Genomic DNA, 20,901 nt, shown 5'->3' with positions numbered 1-20,901 from the left:
GTCATGAGGTCTGTGGTGACAGGTTGGACTTGATGATCTTTGAGGCCTCTTCCAACCTTGGTGATCCTGCGATTCTGTGATTCTAGTCTCCAGAGGAGACTTTCTCAGACCTCTCTGAGCAGCCTGGTCCAGTGCTCTGGCACCCTCACAGGAAAGAAGTTTTTCTTTATGTTTAAGTAAAACCTCATGTGTTCTAGTTTGTACCCATTGCCCCATGTCCTATCACTGGGCACTAAGACCCCAGCCGCAACCTCATGGCCTCCATCCTTTAGATATTTATATGCATTTTAAAGATTCCCTGTCTGTCTTCCCTTTTCCAGACTAAACAGCCCCACATCTCTCAGCCTTTTGTCTTCAGAGATACTCCGGTCTCTTCATCACCTTCGTGGCCCTCCGACAGACTCTCTCCAGTAGTTCCCTGTCCTTCTTGAACTGGGGAGCCGCGGTCTGGACACAATACTTCAGGTGCAGCCTCATCAGGGCAGAGCAGTGGGGGAGATGAACTCCCCTCCACCTGCCGCAACCACACGGCCAACACACCTCCGTCAAGCCGTCCCACCCCTCACACAAGCCACGGACAGGCATCCTTTCGCCCCAGCGCCGAGCTTTAAGCGCAGTTGGATGCCCAGCAGCTCTAACCGCGCTGCCGGGCCCCTCGGCGGGGCGGAGCCTGGCGGAGGGACTCCAGGGAGGGGACGCGCGGGGTGTTTTTCACTTCCCGTAACAAACGCCACGCTGCAGGAATGGGGGAGGGTGACTCCCGCCTTTCAAATTCGAATCCGTCATAGGGGACCGGGGACGACGGGAGACGGCAGGTGATGTCCCGGCGACGCCATCCGCTCTTGCCGCTGCCCGCCCGCTGGGCGCTCCCGTCCCCCACCCCCGGCCGTTGGCAGCGTCGCCGCCACGCCCCGCCGAGCGCCCCCTGCGGCCCGGCGGCCGTCGCGGCGGGGTGGTGCGGTGCGGGCCGTGCCGGACCGGGCTGGGGGCGTGTGGCGGCGGTAGTGGAAGGTGGTGGGGATGCAGCATGGGCGAGTCGCCGGGAGTCCTGTACCGCACCACTGGCTCCACCTTGCTACACCCGCTGAGCGGGCTGCTGGGCATCCCGCTGGACCAGGTGAGGCTGTGGACCGCGGCGCGGCGCGGGGTTCTTGCGTGTGTCCTTAAGCCGGGGTCTCCCGTTGCGGGGGTAGGGGAAACTCGTCCTCCAGAAACGAGTTGCCCTTTGTTGTCACGCCTTGCATCTGCCAAAGGTCTTCGGGGGCATTACGGTCCCCCGCGCAAGAGCCTGGATTAGAAACGTGTCTGGGCGAGGGGAAGGTGGAACAAGGCGGGATCGGGTCCGGCTTGAGCCGTGTAGCCTGGCCGTTTTGCTGTGACAGCGACAGCCCTTCGTTTTTCCCGGCAGTACCTGGCGCCTTTCACGCTCCTACGAGAAGTCGTTGCGGCTGCGGGATGCTCTCAGCCACGGTGCTGAGCTAACTGCAGCGAAGTTTCCAACAGTTACACGGTTCAGGTGCTTGCCCGCCTCTGCTGAGCTGTCTGGGACCGGGAGCTGTGTGGGAGGTCGGGTGCAAAAAGTCCCCTAAGAAACGGTAACGTGCAGGCACTGATGTGGCTCCGGTTCTGAGCAAGGAGGCACAGAAGTCTTTCTCAGCCTGGCACAAGCGCCTGGTGGAGTTGCACAGGGAGTGTATGGAGACGTGAAAGGCACAGGCATGGGCGAACAATTTTGCATGAAATGTTTAACAGTGTAATACATATATTTGGCTGTGGTTTGTTTAATAGGCTTCTAGTTAAGCTTTCTCTACCACCCCACACATCTTTTATTGTCTTATTGAGACCTTTGTGCACCTGCTGCCTTGCTGCCCTCTTTCAGCAATGAGGAAGTTAGGTCTGGGAAGTTCATTCTGACCAGAAAAGCTCTTCCACCGAACTGCTACGTTGAGCTGTGCCCCAAGAAACCAGCAGAGGCATGATGGTAAAAGTCAACAGAAGATTGGAATTTATTTGCTTTCTTCTGTTTGCGGAGTGGTTGGTGCTATGTGTCATTTTTTACAACCGTTTGGTTTAAAAGTTGAGTAAGAAGTATATCATAATATACTTTTATATGTGAAACCCCTATGCCAGCTTTTCGTTTTAAAACAAAACCCAGGGTTTGATGCAAAAAAAAAAAGTAAAACAAAATCTGTTGCTCAACACTGAAACAGCCAAACAATAAAGATTTATAATTATTTATAAGCTAATGCTTTCATTTAGGAACAGGCACATGAATAGTGATAGCTTCTTTTTTGAGGTATTCCATGCCGTGATTGATGTTCCCATATTCACTAAAGGAACCAGGAATAGCAAATGTTTACTGTTCCAGCTTGTTTTCAGCGCCATGGTGTGCGTACGCTGCTAGGCTGACACTGGGTCACTGAACAATGAAGTCTTGACATGCTGCAGGGGTTTTTTTCTATGCTTTCAAAAACTTGTCCTTCCATTCAGCCAAGGTGATGCGAAGTTGATACTGTCCATGAAGGAAATTCTCCCCATGCTTCTCTGAGCCTGAGGATGCTTCCCTGCATCTGGGGTGTGTTTGTCCCAAGGGCCCTGGTCTTATGGGTGCTGATGGTGGGCACTTGTATGTCTGGTGTTAAGCATCTTGGGAGACTTGGGGGTGCTGGTGGACAAAAAGCTCAACATGAGCTCTCAATGTGCACTTGCAGCCCGCAAAGCCAATCAGATCCTGGGCTGCATCAGGAGAAGTGTGGCTAGCAGGTCGAGGGAGGTGATCCTCCCCCTCTACTCAGCTCTGGTGAGGCCCCACCTGGAGTACTGTGTCCAGTTCTGGAGCCCCTATTACAAGAGGGATGTGGAGGTGCTGGAGCGTGTCCAGAGAAGGGCCACGAGGATGATCAGAGGGCTGGAGCACCTCTCCTATGAGGACAGACTGAAGGAGTTGGGGCTGTTCAGTCTGGAGAAGAGAAGGCTCTGAGGTGACCTAATTGTGGCCTTCCAGTATCTGAAGGGGGCCTACAATAAGGCTGGGGAAGGACTTCTCAGGATCTCAGGTAGTGATAGGACTAGGGGGAATGGAATGAAGCTGGAGGTGGGGAGATTCAGGTTAGATGTGAGGAGCAGGCTCTTCCCCATGAGAGTGGTGAAGCCCTGGAATGGGTTGTCCAGGGAGGTGGTTGGGGACCTGTCCCTAGAGGTGTTTAAGCCCAGGCTGGATGAGGCTCTGGCCAACCTGATCTAGTGTGGGGTGTTCCTGCCCCTGTCAGGGGGGTTGGAACTAGATGATCCCTGTGGTCCCTTCCAACCCTGACTGATACTATGATAATATGATACTATCATGTGCCCACACCAGTAAGCAGGAGGTACATGCTTTGGGGTTAACAGTGTGGCTGGGCTGTGCCAGTGTTCTGCAGGCATAAGTGCTGTCCCTGTGAATGACCCCACAGTCTCCAGCAGCACAGAGTAGTGGTGGGTTGGGAGGAACCCTCCTTGGTGGGCTTTGTCATAAAACTGCAGCACAGCTGTGCAGAAATGCAAGTTTCTTCACCTGAAGGTCCCTTTCCCCCTCTGCACAGATCCTGCTTAATTGTCCCTGTGAGATTATGCTGTCGACTATTTTAAAAAGTCTCCCTCACACCTCATGCCCCACTGTAATGTGCTGGATGATGCCAAACATCAAGGATTTCTGGTGCACTGAAGTAGGAAATATCCAGATTACACTGTGGAACTGTTGTACCACCACTATCCTCTCACATGGCATGAATTTCTACTCTGACTTGCAGTGCCAATGCCCTTGGAAACAAAATATAAACACTTGCAACACTTTCTCACAGATCATTGCTAGGTGAGTCAGTTAGTTACCTTTCTCACTGGAATGAGGGAGGGATTTTGTTGAGGGGGCTCCCTCTGTACAGAAGGGAGCTCTGCATATAAAAGAGTGTTTTGCTGATTATCCTGTGTGTAGCAAGGACTGGGTTTTATATGAATCCCTTACTGCAATGCTAATAGGCTTTCCACTCTGTGGTTAGACTGGATCAGGGGAGGTAATCTCTGGTTTGGTGCTTGGCGTGTTGAATGGTGACACTCTGAATCTTCCTCCTGTCTGTGTAGCTAGGGGCTCCCTATGGCTGGCCCTGAGACTTCAAAAATGCTGAGAAGTGGCTAGAGTGTGAGGGACAAAGGCACACATGTAGAGTGTAGACTCTTCAGGTCACTACAGTACATGAAAGCCACACGCATCTGTTTCTGCATCAAGTACACTGAAGACTTGTGTTTTCTGTTACAGAGATATTTTTCCATGAAGTCTGTTCTATGAGAGAGATTTTGGCCTACAAGAAGGAGCAGAAAAAATGCTGAGTTAAAAGTTTGAAAAATGAAAGTCACAATTTTTTCCCTGTCATGGCAGGGGCAGAAAGCTGTAGTAACGGTAGGTGGGAAGTGTTCTGCTGTCTAATAAGCAGCTATGGTCTCACAAGCTATGGGAAGGAGGACTGAATATGAAAATGTCCTTTTTCATGTTGGTTGTTTTCTTAATTTAAAAACAAAAAAAGAGAAAACAAAGTAACTTAGATTTAAGAACAGTGCAGAATTACAGTGGGTGCAGCTCCTAGCAGTCCTGTCTACCTGGCAGGTTGTTCGCATGAGAACACAGTGATGGCCTCTGCTTTAGATGCTAAAATAATCCTGATGTCTCAGTGTGCATTTGCATATCTCTTTAATGGATGATTTATCTTTGAATTTAGCACTGAAATATTTTAATTTTTAAGAAGTGCTATATTCAGTAACAAGATTAATGAGCTTGAAAAAGGATGAAAAGACTCGCTGTTCATTTCATCCCCATATCCCAGGGAAGCAGACTTTGAAGTTTAGCTGACTTGTGTTCTAAAAATATCTGCTAGGTCAATGACATACCTCCAGCAGCATCTGGAAAAGAGTTTTGGGCTGGGTTTTTTTCCTTCCTCAGATATGCCCCAAGTCACTGATTCTCGAGCATCATCCCCCCAGTATGCTTATACAGTAACTTTTTTTCAGAGTGTATACTTTTTTTGTCAGATGTGTCCTAAAACAGCAATTTGGGGATGTTGTCCTCTACCATAAATCAGCAAGGCCATGAGGATGATCAGAGGGCTGGAGCACCTCTCCTATGAGGACAGACTGAAGGAGTTGGGGCTGTTCAGTCTGCAGAAGAGAAGGCTCCGAGGAGACCTTATTGTGGCCTTCCAGTATCTGAAGGGGGCCTACAATAAGGCTGGGGAGGAACTTCTCAGGATCTCAGGTAGTGATAGGACTAGGGGGAATGGAATGAAGCTGGAGGTGGGGAGATCCAGGCTGGATGTGAGGAAGAAGTTCTTCACCGTGACAGTGGTGAAGTCCTGGAATGGGTTGTCTGGGGAGGTGGTTGAGGCCCCATCCCTGGGTGTGTTTAAGATCAGGCTGGATGAGGCTCTGTCCAGCCTGATCTAGTGTGAGGTGTCCCTGCCCATGGCAGGGGGGTTGGAACTAGATGGTCCTTGTGATCCCTTCCACCTCTGACTGATTCTATGATTCAAAGTTACAGGTAGTTAAGCATTTTAATGGTGTAATTTCTGTAAACAAAGTGTATGTGTGTATAAACACAGTGAAGAAACACACTATTTAAAGGTGTTTTAAAAGTTAAGTGTAGTGGCATAGTTTTACCATTCCTTCCTAATCTGTTGATATCTGTAGAAGCTTCAATCATGATTGAAATGGTTAAGACATAGGACTAAGAAGTTTCATTTCTCAAGGTTATTTTGCAGTACCCTTGATACTCCGGATTGCCTTTTGGCCAAATGCAAATGTTCAAGTGTTGTACAACAAACCTTACATTATAACAGGTCTCACCCTAACAAGAGGACACAGTTTCAAGCTGTGCCAGGGGAGGTTTACACTGGATGTTAGGAAGAAATTCTTCATAGAGAGAGTGATTGGCCATTGGAATGTGCTGCCTGGGGAGGTGGTGGAGTTGCTGTCACTGGAGGTGTTTAGGAAGGGACTTGATGGGGTGCTTGGTGCCATGCTTTAGTTGATTAGGTAGTGTTGGATGATAGGTTGGACATGATGATCTCGAAGGTCTCTTCCAACCTATTCTATTCTATTCTATTCTATTCTATTCTATTCTATTCTATTCTATTCTATTCTATTCTATTCTATTCTATTCTATTCTATTCTATTCTATTCTATTCTATTCTATTCTAGACAGTACCAAGTTGTTGACTTTCAGGGAAGAATGTTCTGTGTTCAAAGTCTTGCCCTTTCCAAAAGAAGGGGGTGGGGGGGGGTGGGGGGAAGGAAGAAGGGAAAAAAAAAGCATGAGCATCTTCTGATGTCTCTGCCTGAGGGCTTTTAACTTAAGTGTTTTCATTGATGAGGCCAACTGTTTTTCCTGAAAGGGTTAAAAATGTGCTTTCAACTTCATTTTGAATGTTTTGGCTGCTGGTCGTGCACCATATTTTCCATTTTAATTTTTTTCATTGAAGCTGGTCTGCATATTTATATTTTGGCAGAAGTTTAAATTAAACAGTAACTCTGTGGGGGGGACTGTGAGACATGCCTCTGAGTCTTAGAATAGTTGAAGTATTAGGGATGTCTTACCACCATTCCTTAAGTTTGAAGAGCTCTCTGGCCATAGCATGCCAATGAATTGGTTTAAAAAGGAGAAAGAAGGAAAAAGCATAGGTATATATATTTTTTTGTTCCATTTACAAAAATCAACTTGAATGCTGATCCCAAAATGAGGGATTGCTTTGTTAAATTTCACATTTTTCCAGCTCTTTTGCTGCCTGTCTTCAGTCTTACTTCTCTGCTTTCTGGTTTAGCTAGTCAACAGATGTGTTAGTCCCAGGCCTCTTTGTGTGACATTTCTGATCCAGTTTTCTGGCAATGAAAAGCCAAATGAAAATTTAGCTTTCTAGGAACTCAACAGGTTTAGTTTGGGAACTTTGAGGTTCCTTTAATGGTTGTTGATAGAGGCATTGGAAGATGTAATGCTGAGGAAGAAAAAAAAAAGTTATTTGTCATGAAGTGAGACAAATGAAGATGGAAGTTCATTGAAGTTGTAAGTGGGATGCTTCTCTCAAAAGTGCTCCTCCAAGGCAACAGCATCAACTGCCCATGCTTGGTATAAACTATGCTGTATTTTCATTTCCTAATGCCAGTTCATAGTATCATAGTATCATTCAGGGTTGGAAGGGACCACAAGGATCATCTAGTTCCAACCCCCCTGCCATGGGCAGGGACACCCCACACTAGATCAGGCTGGCCAGAGCCTCATCCAGCCTGCTATTAAACACCTCCAGGGATGGGGCCTCGACCACCTCCCTGGACAACCCATTCCAGGGCTTCATCACTCTCATGGTGAGGAACCTCCTCCTCACATCCAGGCTGAATCTCCCCACCTCCAGCTTCATTCCATTCCCCCTAGTCCTTTCACTACCTGAGATCCTGAGAAGTCCCTCCCCAGCCTTCCTGTAGGCCCCCTTCAGATACTGGAAGGCCACAATGAGGTCACCTCGGAGCCTTCTCTTCTCCAGACTGAACAGCCCCAACTCCTTCAGTCTGTCCTCATAGGAGAGGTGCTCCAGCCCTCTGATCATCCTTGTGGCCCTTCTCTGGACACGTTACAGCACCTCCACATCCCTCTTGTAATAGTTGTTTTGTGATTGAAAATTCTGGTTTCATTATGAATTGCCACAGTACTTGCCAGATTTAATGCCTCCCTGCCTGACATCCTCAACTTCAAAAAGATAAGGCTGTGTAACTTTTAGCTATTTGAGAAACAGTATGTAAAAATGAAATTTGAAATGAACATCTTAAAACATATTTATTGATAGGTATTATTGGGTTGCCAAACCCCGCTTTAATTTTGATATTTTCTGACTTTTGAGTACCTAGATTTTGTAAAACTACTGTCCTTAAAAAAAATAATCCTTGGCTTTTTACTGTTAATGCCATGAAGGACATAGCACTTGATTTAAAGAACAGAGGTGTAGTCTGTCTGACCCTCTCTTGGGTCCCCAGTTAAACAGGTGTCTGCTAGCAGAGCAGTTCACAGTGCTCACAGGCTGCATAGGTTTTCTGTGCACTTTGAACAAATCTGCTCATGCAGGGCCCAAGATTCTGTATAGTCCTTCCTTTCCAAAGATTAAGGCTGTCTCCAAGGACAGCCTTTCTTCTCAGATCAGCTCTTACTAACAATTGCAATAATACACATTTTCCCTCTGCCTTTTCCAGCTTGCTCTCAGTCAGTTTGGCACTGCAATCTTGAACCACATGCCTGATGTGTTGATGCTTTGGGTGTAAATATTTCCACATCCTTCATGCCTTGTAAACAAAGTCTGTCCTATTAAGTTTTGCACTTGGCAAGGGACAAAAGTGCAACTGGAATCAGCCGCTTGCAATTTTCCCCCCTTTAAAGCACTTTCCTTCTCATTTGTGTTAAACAAGAGCTGGAAAAATAAATGTTGAAGTGCTGCATAAAGTTTCTTGAAGCCTTGTCTGCACATTAATCACACCACTCTGATTTAGTGGTGCTCTGCAGCTATTTTGAGACAAAGTAAGGTAGTGGTGGAGATTCATGGGTGCCAGCCTAGGGGGTCTAGGCACAGAGCACAGAGCTGGCTGTGTGCTTTGAGGGGAGGCCTTGATGCTTAGGATTTACTGCATGCTGGCCAGCCTGGCATTGTATTTAATGCCCTGGCTGCTCCTTGGCTGCTGTTACAGTTCAAGAAAATGGGTAATGCTCAAGGTAGACTTGCCAAACTGCAAGTGGTGCTGATAATCCCTGGGCGCTGGCCTTGGCATCAGCACAAAGGTGCATCTAACCTTTTGTACTTGTCTAAAGCCAACTAAAATATCTGATTTTAATGGGCCATTTTTTGAGTGAAAATATCCCTCTTCATATGACCTAGTGGTTACAGGTAACTTTGAGAGTACTAAACCCCTCATCTCCTGGATACTTGTGTAATGTAGTAGGGATGCTTAAGAAGAGCTTCCAGAAACTCAGGCTTGTTCTTCATGCATACATCCTGTTACATAAATTTCTATAGTCATTTATTAGTACTGAGTGTTTATGCTAACATGTAGTTAGGATCAGGAGTGTGCTTTGGGAATGGATCTCTTCACTGTCCCCACTTTGTGCATGGAAGTGGCCCCAGAGTGTCTATACAAGGCTGTTTTCTGAGAACATGAAGCAGAAGGATGCACCTCCTGAGCTTGCAGTGCTTTAGCCTGCAGCACCAGAGTTCAGCTCCTCTGAAGTGACACCATCTAGAAATTGAGTCACAAGAATGCTGCATCCTCATCCTCAGACGTGCTTCTGCTGCATGACAGCACTAGCTGAGATAGGCATAGTGGAAATCTCTGACCTTTTGATGATTTCTTCAGTGTGCAGCACTGGTCAGGCTTGTTTGGTCACTTCTGACAATGTGGAATCCAGTCTGTTCTGCATGGGACTTGGCTGGGTCAGCCTGTCCTGCCTCTGCTGATGGGGAGAACAGCACATGGCCACGGGGAAACCCTCTGGGTGGTCCTTCCCCAGAGCATGGTAGGATTTGATCATTCTCCTTCTTACAATCTTGACTGTAAATCTTTGTTTTCACCAGGCCCTTTTTCCTTGTCTTGATATATTTTAAGCAGTTTTTGCAAAATTGCAGGTGAGCAGCACCAAAGCAAAAGCACAAGCAATACTTTCTGACATAAATGGTTGTTCAGAACTTTTTCTGGGGAGACTACTTACAGTATGTTTCATCCTTGAAGGAGTTGGGTGGGAAATAATTTTAAAGTGTGCTTCAGGCTTCCCCCATGAGAAGAACAACTCAGGCTTAGAGACAAAAAAGTCTCAATGTGAGGAAAAAAAAACAACAACTTGTAAATAGATTCTTGAATCAAGTAAGTTGAAACATTTACAAATACACAAAGAGTTTATTCTTAGTCATTCCTCTGATTCGTTAAAATATCCAAATGAAAAGTAATTTTAAAACCAAAATTCAAGATATTAACAGCTTCACCAGCCTGGAATTTTTTCCTTTTTTTTTTTTTTTCCCCCCTACCAGGAGATGGTAGTAGTCATTACTCTGAAAACTGTTTAGTCAGGGAGTCTGCAGCATGACTGTACAAAGCAAATACTAAATCACAGAATCACCAAGGTTGGAAGAGACCTCGAAGATCATCAAGTCCAGCCCATCACCACAGACCTCATGACTAAACCATGGCACCAAGTGCCACGTCCAGTCCCTTCTTGAACACCTCCAGGGACAATGACTCCACCACCTCCCTGGGCAGCCCATTCCAATGGCAAACAACTCTCTCAGTGAAGAACTTTCTCCTCACCTCCAGCCTAAACTTCCCCTGGTGCAGCTTGAGACTGTGTCCTCTTGTTCTGGTGCTGGTTGCCTGGGAGAAGAGACTAACCCCCTCCTGGCTACAGCCATGCTTCAGGTGATAGAACAAGCCTTCATTCTTGGTTTCCTTCTTTCTGAATTCTTTGTCCAGGTGGAAATTGAGGACTCTGAACATTTATCTGGTGCTCCTGGGTGGTTGAGTGGCTGGATCATGGGAATTTTGCCTACATGCTTATGTGACACTGCAGTGTAGTGGTTGTGATGCTGTCTGAAAGCAAGTGAGCTACCTACTTTGGTGATTTATGCAAAGGGCAGATAGAACTGAGTGTGTGTTCCACCTCGTAAATCTCAGACAAAAACCTGGCAATCCTATGGAATAGCAACTTTAAACATTTATTGATCAGCGTCAATTACATTCTGTGGTCTTCAAGTTCAGTGAGTGCACTACTCTCTGGGAGGGAAAATGGAGGCAAGCAAATACTCCTTTTGATCAGTGTTTTTGGATGGCCTGCAAAATACTAAAAAATAAGTCTCAGGCCACGAAAGAAACTTAAGCTGCTGGCTATCGCAGAAACATTCTGGTTGAAAGTGACCCTCAGGATCACCAAGTCCAGCTGAGAACCCTGCTCTACAAGGTTCACCTCTAAACCGTATCCCCAAGCACCACATCCAAATGATCCCTAAACACACCCAGGGTGAGCATTTGCTTCTCAGCTACAGGCCTCTGGTCTTGTGACAAAAAGCTGTAATTGGACTTGGGCAATTTCTTCGTTGGTGGTTTCTTGTTGGAGTGCAATTTGGCAATGGTATGCAGATAGGGCAGGAATGGGGAAGGCAAAATGACAAGGCAAAAAAAAATACAAAATCAAACATTTGAGGACCCCCTCAGCCTCAACATATCTCAAATGACTTCCATGCTTGCTTCCACGTTCATCTAACAGGTTTTTTAAAGGACTGCTGAGTAAAAAAGATTTAATTATTAACTCTTACACCTAGATTAAGTGACACTGCAAACTGGAGAAAGTAGGGATTTTTCTTGTTATCAGTGCAAGGGAGTGTTAAAGAGCAGTACAGTATTGACTTTGTTTATCTCATGTGAGCACATATGGGGCAGGTTCAAATCACTGACTCCTGTGGTTCACACTAAGTGTTTATACCGGCAAATTCCAGCTGATAGATCAATGATTTATCTGTTTGAGAGAGTGTTTTAGAGTTACTTTGTTCACTCACAAGTGGGGTTTAAGTTGTGTTGCATTTATACTTCTTCTGCGGTGGCATTGTTCGGGATGCTTTGCCTGCTGCGCTGTTTTGAAGGTGAAAATCAGCATGTAGAAAAATAGCTTGGAGAGACAGTGACTGGGAAGTTAAAGGACTTCCTTTCTGAATGAAATCCAGGTTTTGATGGATGGCAGCATTACATCCACACTGAGTTGTAGTCACTGTTAGCACCCACAGCTGTTTATGCCTTTGTGGGCATGTCTGTGTTCATGCTAATTCTCTTGAGGCAAAAAAATGTGGTCTGCAGTTGCCACAGCAACAATAACACTGTACTCAGGTTTTGCCTATTTTATACAAGTATGTTGAAAGTGTAGGCATATTGCTGTGGTACATGGTGAAATATGATAGACTCTGGAGAGAGGAAATGTTTGTTTTTCATTCACAGAATGTAACTTCAATTTCGTGCTACCTTTATTGCTGCTTGTCTGCCAGGGTGCTTGTTTGCAGTTGCAAATGTAATGCTGCACAGAGGAAAAGGAATTTTGAAGTTTAGGAGAAGAAAGTTTTAGACATGTTCTGCTAATGCTAACCAGTAAATAAAATGAGGATTAGAACAAGGAATGGTCCAGGGAAGAGGGAACTGGGTAATATAATTATGTTTCTGTCTCATTGTAGTTGCTCTTGTCATGTAGCTGTTCTTTGCTGTGAGACCAGAATGAAAATATCAACAAGATAAGTGGAAAAAAAATTAAAAGTGACAGGGTAGGCTTACTTTCTTAAATATGCAAAACCAAACTGAAGGAACTGGGTTGTTTGCTTTACAATTGTGACCATTCAGAGGGATCACTGTGAAAGTATACTGAGTAGCATAAGTGAAACAGACCTAGGATGATTTCTCTTTGGTCTCCCAGTGTTTCTCCACATGAAGAGAAAAAAAAGATTAGGTTGGAAGGTTGCAGATTAAAATGGAGGTCTTAATGCAGCCCAGAGCTGAGCTGTGAAACCCATTTCAACAGCAGGCTGCTAAGGCCAGGAATTTGGCTAGTGCTAATGTGAAAAATGTGAATATCTAGAATAAGATATGTAACAGCTTGAAAGGGAAAACTTTTGGAAGCGCATATTCTTCTGCTGTCCCCTTTCAGGGCCAGTCCTCTCTGTAGATACTGGTTTCTGGCAGCCCTGCCTCTGATGTTGCTGATACTTTTGGGATCCTGGGTCACTGCTGGCTGTCCCAAGTGCAGCTGCTCCCATTATGGGTGAGTGGGTCAGCGATAGCTGAATCATCATATTCTCCCAGGGTTTGACTTGACCCTGGATTTATTGCTTTATATGGTGATACAGCAGGAAGCAGATGGTGGTTGTAAAGTAGATCAGCCAACTCCCTAGAGAGGTCCCTTCTCTTAACATCCCACCTTCAAGGAACCCAAGCTACACCTGTCTTTCCATTAGTTTATATAGGCAGGAAGTGGCCTCATATACTTTGCCGTGTATTTCCCTCTGGGTTATTGGCCTGCTTGTCCCGTTGGAGGGTTTCTTTTTTGTCCACACGCTGAGGATTTCCTGTCTGTTCAGTTGATACTGTGTATCTTTAATGCTGTATTTGAGGGCTTTGCGCTCTGCATGTTCTTTTTGAAGACTGCACCAGCAGGTGTAGCCTGCCATTATCCTTTGACAGGGTTCTGATATCCTGACCAGTAGTCTGTTATCTAACTGTTTATCAGTTGTACATTTTGTGTGCACCATTACCCCAGTTTACCTCAGTTGCCAAACTATCTTAGTCAGGCTTCCTGAGGTTTTTGACCTTCCCCCTCCCTTTGTTACTTCAGTTTTTGAGCATAGTGACTAATAAGGGCAAAGTACCAGACCAGTTTAGAAGACCTCTAAATGATAGGTGTGCTTCTATTTCCTCTGTTTAGGGTTGGGTCTTTGCAATTGTTTGGACTGTTTCTGCCTGTGAGATGATACTGTGATGGTGTAATTTATTTGCTGTCAGGTAGAACTACTGGCTTGTGCCCTTGAGAGGCTTTGAGCAGTCACTGGGGACCCAGGTCACTGGTAATTTTGTTCCAAGTTAGCTAAAATACTACTCCACTCTGTACTTTAGTTCTACCATAACAGTGAGAAAAAGCCCATGTGCATTTTGAGATATCTTAAGTTTGCGAGCAATCAAACCTGAAATGTTGCTTCTGAGATAGCCATGGTAGAAGGGGGGATGGAAAAAATGTTGCAAGCCAGCTGTGCAGATCACGCAATGTCCTAGTTCTTCTAAAGCATGGGTTTTTTTAGGCTTTATGTGTAAAGGGCTTGTTTGAAAGGGAAGTTACAATTATTTATGTGACTTAAAGGACTGTTGAATTTCTTTTCCCTGGTTGTGTTCGAGTTCATAGGGTATTTTGAGAAGAGCACACTCTGAGTTTCTGGAACTTCGTTGCTTTACTTTGCTTCATGGACAATAAATTGCCTGTCACTGCACAGTAGGAGCATCACTGGAATAATTCTAAAATGTAAGAGCATCCTTTTTTTTTTTTCCCTCCCCCCCTGCTGTTAGAGGGGAAAAAAATCAGACTTATTCTTGTTTCTAATGATTGCTGTTCTGCGTAAAGGACACCAAGTTAAGTTTCTGCTATTGCTGACTCAAAAGCATGGCAAGAATATGCCTGGGGAAAAGTATAATACTGTAGTTAAGTAATCCACACATGAGTGGATTTTTTTTTTTCCTCTCCTGATATGACAGTTATCTTTGGAAGATATCAGTGTTAAAGCCCAAAGTTCTGCTGTAATCCACACAAATAGGTGTATGGAGCTCTAGTAGGGGACATATAAAGAAGGCAGCTTGCTTTTAATGAGGCAAGGAAATAATCTGTTTCCCCTCAAATATGGTACAATGCAAATTAAATTGAGTTATAGCAAAATCCAAGTATCTTTCTTTACTGTTTACTTTATGTTTCTTTATGCTTGTTCACCAGCTGACCAGCTGTGTGTTATTCTGTTAGGTTTTGTTTGATTTGGTTGCTAAGTTTGAAAATCAGGAAATCATGGTGGGGTTTTTTGGTGTTTGTTTTTTTTTGAGGGGGTAACCCCTGGAATTCATTCAGGGCATGACTTTTTGGAAAGGTAGCAATGATTTCCAGATATTGTAGTTTAGTGATGGTTGAGATGTTTGACTTGTGCCAAGTTCTGAGCACTTATCGTCTCCAAGTTGTTTTCAATAGTATCTGAGATTGAGTGCCTAAAATTAGACGTACTCCAAAGTTCAGCTTCCAGAGGTATTTGCTGTAGATGTAAGGTGCTTGTTACACAGGCATAACTGAACAGCTGGGGCTATGTTCTTGTCTTCCTGCATGGTTCCAGATCCAAAATAAATGAGCATGAAGTGAGAATTGTGCAAATTCTGAACAGAAATAAGAAAGGAAAACCCAGCCACAACAGGATATTGTCACTGCACCCGTTTTATTGGTGGCTTCTCTTCCTGCCACAGTTGTGAAGGGATTAAAAATGTCTGCCCATGAATGACAGTTAGATAAACTTATCTTACATTAAACAGCATAGAGCAATAATTTCACTTTAAAACTTGGAACAACAGGGAAGAGCAGTACTTTGTGACTGGGAAATCTCATACTTGTGAAAGGGACTGTCTGAAGTTGGCAGTTACAGAGGCTCGCTAGTTCTGCAGTCACTGTTACAGCAAAGGAATGAAACCAACGTAATCGTACTTGAGTTGGAAAAACCAAACCAACCTGTACACAGATGTTTGGAGATAAGCTCAAAATTGAAGGAAAAAAAAAAGCTATCTACAAAAAGTGTTTGCCAGCAGACTCAGGAGCCATGGTGTTTTGAAATCTCTGCAAGCATCTTCAGAGCATAAAGATTTCATTGTTTATGGGACCGTTACTAACTGTTATGTTTGCAAAGATAATTAACGAAATACAAGGTGAAAATGTGACTTTTTTTTTTCAGTCAAGTGTCTCTGACTGATGTTTACCACTAAAGAGGTAGTTCTGTGTATATTCCCTCCCCGTGTATCATGCTCCTTTTTTGTCTCTTGTGGAAAATCTCAGTTGTGCATCTGCACAAGTTGAACTGAGTAGAACTGATCTACACACACACACAAATATCTGTGCGAATTCACAGCAGATTTTCCCTGGCCTTTACATAATTGTTGTGTATCCTCTTCTGCCTGTGTGCAGGTTCCATGTTGAAAGGTATCTGGGAATATTTTCTGTACCTCTTTTAGCAAACTGTAGCTCTACACTGTTGGAAATTGCCCTTAGATCTGTGCCCCCTGTTTGGCTAAACACAGATCTTCACCTCTCCTTGTGGGTGTGTCCTGCAGGGATGTTTTTTAAGCTCAGCCAAAAGCTTTTCTTTGTCATTCACAAGGGTTTTTCCTCCCTTCTTCTGCAAGTGGTGTTACTGGTTACTTTGGAGACGCAAAACTGCTGAGACAAGGAAGAGGACAGGAAGAACTGAGGTTTGCAGCACCTGCTTTCAGAAGCTGAATGTGTTTGACTACACCCAGCATGTATCATAGTATCATTCCGGGTTGGAAGGGACTACAAGGATCATCTAGTTCCAACCCCCCTGCCATGGGCAGGGACACCCCACACTAGATCAGGCTGGCCAGAGCCTCATCCAGCCTGCTCTTAAACACCTCCAGGGATGGGGCCTTGACCACCTCCCTGGACAACCCATTCCAGGGTTTCACCACTCTCATGGTGAAGAACTTCCTCCTTACATCTAGCCTGAATCTCCCCACCTCCAGCTTCAGTCCATTCCCCCTAGTCCTATCACTTCCTAGGAGCATAGTTACCCCAGAACTCTGGCAGTAGATATGCTAGCAATATTTTTTTATCCCCCAGAAGTGCTTACTGATTGGCACTTTTTTTTTTTTCTTCTTTTCCCCTTCAGCTCTACTTAAGGCACTTGAAGTGGGCTTAATTTCCTGCAGAATACCAGCTTCTGGAATGTGATACCATTTAATGGTGCTTTTAAGTGCTAGACCAAGAAGTGGAGCACCAGGAACTGTGGGTCCTTTTTGAAAATTTAATTCTTGCAACTAAATGGAAATCCAGTATCAGTCTAGACATTTCTTTTCACCTCTGCTGAAGTTAACGTGGATGGAATGGCCATTGTACATCTTTGTAAGCCTGCAGTGTACACTCTTACATCTAAATTTACTCTTCTAGCTTACTCTTCCATAGAAGTACCTGGCTTAGACTTGTGGTTTAGGATTAGATGAATTCTATGATTCTGTGAATTGAATCTAGAATTACCTTTTTTTTTCCCCTCCTTGATAGCAAAAGAAATTTAGATGGAGTAACTGAGTTACCGACTTCAGCGTTAGAACAGATAAATTCTACTCCTTCCTCTGGCAAAGTCCTCACATAATTTTTTAAGCATGTCCTAATGTGCTAGTTTTTACAGTGCCTTTGTTTTAAATTACTGTCAGCACAACTGAATGTTTAAAATACAGGATGGTCCAGATTTTCAGTGTTTAAGAACCTAAAAAATCCTTATATAATACTATTGTGATGTCTGAAAGGTGTAGTCTTTTATCAAGCTACTTAATTCCAGAAGTAATGTGCCTGAATTTAACACAGTACTGACAGTTTCTACAGTGGAGAGAAAACAAAGCCCAATGTCGTTTTGGTTTAGAATAACTTGTGAAGTTGACACTTCCCCCCCCACCCCCCCTTACTGATGTTTGTTTCTTTCTGTGGTGTGCACTTACTGGGATATCCCTGGGGTAATGTGAATCAAAAGTGCTTTGTTTGTACTGGTGTGTGTTTTTAAGGACCACTGACACGTTTTTCTATAGGAAAGGAGCTGAGAATAGAATTGCACAGACATTGCAAGGGCAAGAGTGGGGCAAGCTATTTTAGATGTGTCATTTCCCATTCTAGTAAAGGATTGCACTTTTAAGCCACTGTTTTATTTTTAAATTGGCCTGAAAGCTAAGCATATTTCTGACTTGAGACTTTAGGAACACTGCTGTAAGGATACTGCCATTTCTACATTCATGCAGCTGCTGTTGGTATTTGAGGCGTATAAATTACATAGAAGCCACAGAAAGATGTGCCAGCAGAGTGGTCAGGTGTACTCACTTATGTCATCTTTTGTTGTGTTTTGAATACAACAGCTATGTCCTTATGTCAGTTACACAGGCCAAGTGAAAAGGTGCTTGCTCTGCTGTGGTTTAAGTTGTTAAAAACTAAACCTTTAAATCTGGAAAAAAAAGGTGTATCTGTGATGCTACTCTTGTCACTGCTACTTTGGAATTACTGAAGAATAACCTAAGTAGACTCTGGGCTGAAATCTCTGAAGCAGTTTGTGCTTGCAGCTGATAAACTCAAGTGGGATTATGCCTGACGAAAACTTCCTCGATCCTGCTTCTGTTTTGTTGTCGATCCCCTGTCCATGATGGATGAGGTGTTGATGTTAGAGCACAGGGTAGGCAGTGCTCTTAAGAGGTTGTGTGAAAATAATTGGGGTTTGGGAGCATTCATCATGGAAATGACAAGTTGGAAATAATACCTATTGTCCAAGAATTTGTTTCTGAGAAAAAGATGGGTAACTAGTGTAATTATATAATTATGAAAACTAAGGATCCAAGCTTCTCTTAGTTGCCTGAGCCCTCTGGGTGGCAAAGAAAAGGGGGTAGGAGTGCTGGGGTGTCCCTGTCATGGAAAATTCCCAGAGCTCTAGGGATATTCAGAGGAGGCTTTGCAGGACTCTGGTTTGAGACTTGGGTCTCTGGTTTGTTATATTTTACTCGCTGGGAGCTGCTTTCCTTGTTTCTGTTCAGTTTCACTTCAGCATCTGTCTCTTAACTTCACATATGTTGAGATAAGGTCTTCTGAGTGGGCCCTGTGAAAAGAGCTGGAATGATGGAGTGATGTGATGATAAGGTCAGTCTGTTCCTTCTGCATTAGAATGAATCTATGCATAAGCAAGGAGGGCTGACAGTACAAGATGTCATCTTTCTTAGGAGAAATACAAGGTCCCAGTGACTTCCTCTGGAGGCCTTTGGAAAAGCGAGGCATGTAGTCCTGGTGTTGGTTTGGGGTTTTCTGGTGTTCTGTTGTGTTTCCTTTTTCCCCCCATCAGAATTCCTATTTGGATAATGACATTTCACTCCTCTTTTTCCTTTTCTGCTATACTCAGACCTGCTGGCTGTAGTTCTGCTTTTAGACAAGAGTGTTATTCCATGCAATACTATACCTGCACAGAGATATGTTAAATTATTCTTTTTGAAGTATTGTGTTTGGGTTAATGGTGCCATATTTAGTGCGCTGCCTCACTGCTGAGTAATCTGAAGAAATGAGGCAGCTCTCTAACAACCTAAAGGCATTCTGGTTCTTAAAACAACCCATGTGAAATGGCTAAAGGTTCCAGCTTCTTTGATTTTACTGCTGCTTCTGTTACAGGTAGGAATAAATGCTGGCTATTTCAGGTACAAGGGTATTTTGTCGTGCCGTATTTTGGCATCGCTCCATGAGAGAACAGTAATTAAGTTACAGGTAGTGGCAGAACATCGCTCCACATAAATGATCACTACTGAAACATCTGTTCAGCCTACAGTCATTACAGTTTAATGTAAGAGCTGTTGACAGCAAGCTAAAGCTCTGTTTGGATCAGGTCCACACCTTAAATTTATCCAAGGTAAATGTGTGGGTGTGTGTTTTAGCTTTATGATGTAGATTTGACTGCTCAAGCTTACTTTTGACTTAAATGTGTTTCTTTTAAAGTTTCTTCTGACTAAGGGTTTAGTCTGTTCTGTAACAAAGTTTGTGTGTCCTGCCAGTGATTATTCTGCTATTGGCTTCATAGAGGTAATCCAGAACGAACATCTGTTTCAAGTTTATACTCTGAAATCATGGAAGGATGTTTGACCCTGTAAGTAGGGAAAAAGCAGAATTTACCCAGGAAAACAGCACAACAACAGGCCAAAATGCTGTCAGTTTGGCATACTCTACCAACTTCATATTCTGTATGCAACAGCAGGAAAAAAGCCATGGCTGTTAGAACTGAGAGCTGCTTCTAAAGGGGACAATAATCTTAAATTAGTCATGCTCAGAATGCTTCTCTCTCTCTCCCATGAGAGAAATTCTGTTTTCAAACCTTTACTTCTGCCCCCTCAAAAACCTTTCACAGGGCTCCTACAACACTAAGTCAGAGAAATGAGTTGTTTCAATATAATATTAGAGATGTGACTTCTCAGCTGCTGTATCAGCGTTGCCCCAGTGTAAATGAATTTGTCTCCTCTCTGATCCGTGCTGTTTGCAATTCACAGTGCCTGGTTGTAGACAGAAAATGCAGCATCTTGCAAGTGACAGTCAATTCCGTTTTCTTCACAGATGCCTCTTTGTGTTCTCGGTGAGCCGAGTTCTGTGCAAAGCGATACCACTGGGCAATCAGGATCTGCACAGATGATGTTACAGGAATACTTTTCCTTTTTAGAAGCCTAAGTCAAATTTCTAGCAGTGGGAAACTTGATGTGGTTTCTGTGAGGTCACCCTCGTTTTGAGGATGTTTATCACCGGCCTGCTTAGAGTCAAGTGATTTCTGTAGAGAATATTTGTCCTTACAGTTCACAAAAATAGTCTGGAAGATCAAAATATTTTGAAACCTTTCAGAAAGTATCAGATGGCTTTGAGATTATCTAATTAAAGAATATTTCGTCTCTCATTCTTAACACACCCATTTAAAATACCACAATTTGGATGTTATGAAATGTTACGAAATATCGTAACAGCGGGCTTATTTTTCAACATCAAAGTAGAAATTTCTTCAGTGAAGTGAACTTGAACAAGTTTGTCTAGCAGGTGGTTTTGGTTATTTGTGCAAAATACAGAGAAAACAAGTTATTAAGCTTCTGTAGTTGTTTTGTAAGAAAGACCAGCCCTGTCTCTTAGAAGATGGGGCTGGTCTCTGGGTAAGTGAAATGCTTTATTGTGGCATCCCCTTTCCAGCACTGTTACACTCCACAGGTAGTGGTTTGACTTGACAAGGTGTAATGGGTTGGGGCAGACCCTCTGCTACGGGGGGGTGTTTCCTGTGTCCAGAAGTCCAGCCCAGTGGGTGGACACAGGAAACACTCCCCCATAGCAGAGGGCACCCAGCCCAACCTACGACACAAGGTTTTGCTGTTGCTGTCAGTAGTTTCTGTTGACATGGTTCTTTGTGCTTTTCCAAGTGCTGAAAATTGCTGTTCGGTGATCTGTGGTGATTGTCATGGGTGGAGTTGAATCTGCTGCTGTTATTCACACCGTGCTGCAGTCATGCCAGCTTCATAAATGAAAGTGCTAACTGGAGCAAAGTG

At 44.1% G+C, this 20,901-nt stretch overlaps 1 protein-coding gene across 2 annotated transcripts in view; it reads left to right on the top strand.

Annotated features, from left to right (window-relative positions):
• Positions 1–743: 743 nt before the first annotated feature.
• MBOAT1 (membrane bound O-acyltransferase domain containing 1) overlaps positions 744–20,901 on the top strand; it is a 69,037-nt gene continuing 48,879 nt past the window's right edge. For both annotated transcript variants that reach the window (XM_068160851.1, XM_068160852.1), the window contains exon 1: positions 744–1,117. In XM_068160851.1, the coding sequence (XP_068016952.1) occupies positions 1,028–1,117 (90 nt within the window). In that variant the 5' untranslated portion in view covers positions 744–1,027. The remainder of the gene's footprint in view (positions 1,118–20,901) is intronic.

Source organism: Melanerpes formicivorus, unplaced genomic scaffold (assembly GCF_026170545.1).
Source record: "Melanerpes formicivorus ecotype bairdi unplaced genomic scaffold, bMelFor1.0.p_v2 SCAF_53, whole genome shotgun sequence".
NCBI classification, from domain to species: domain Eukaryota; kingdom Metazoa; phylum Chordata; class Aves; order Piciformes; family Picidae; genus Melanerpes; species Melanerpes formicivorus.
The sequence above is the reverse complement of the archived record's forward strand: the minus strand, read 5'-3'. Positions and strand labels throughout refer to the sequence as shown.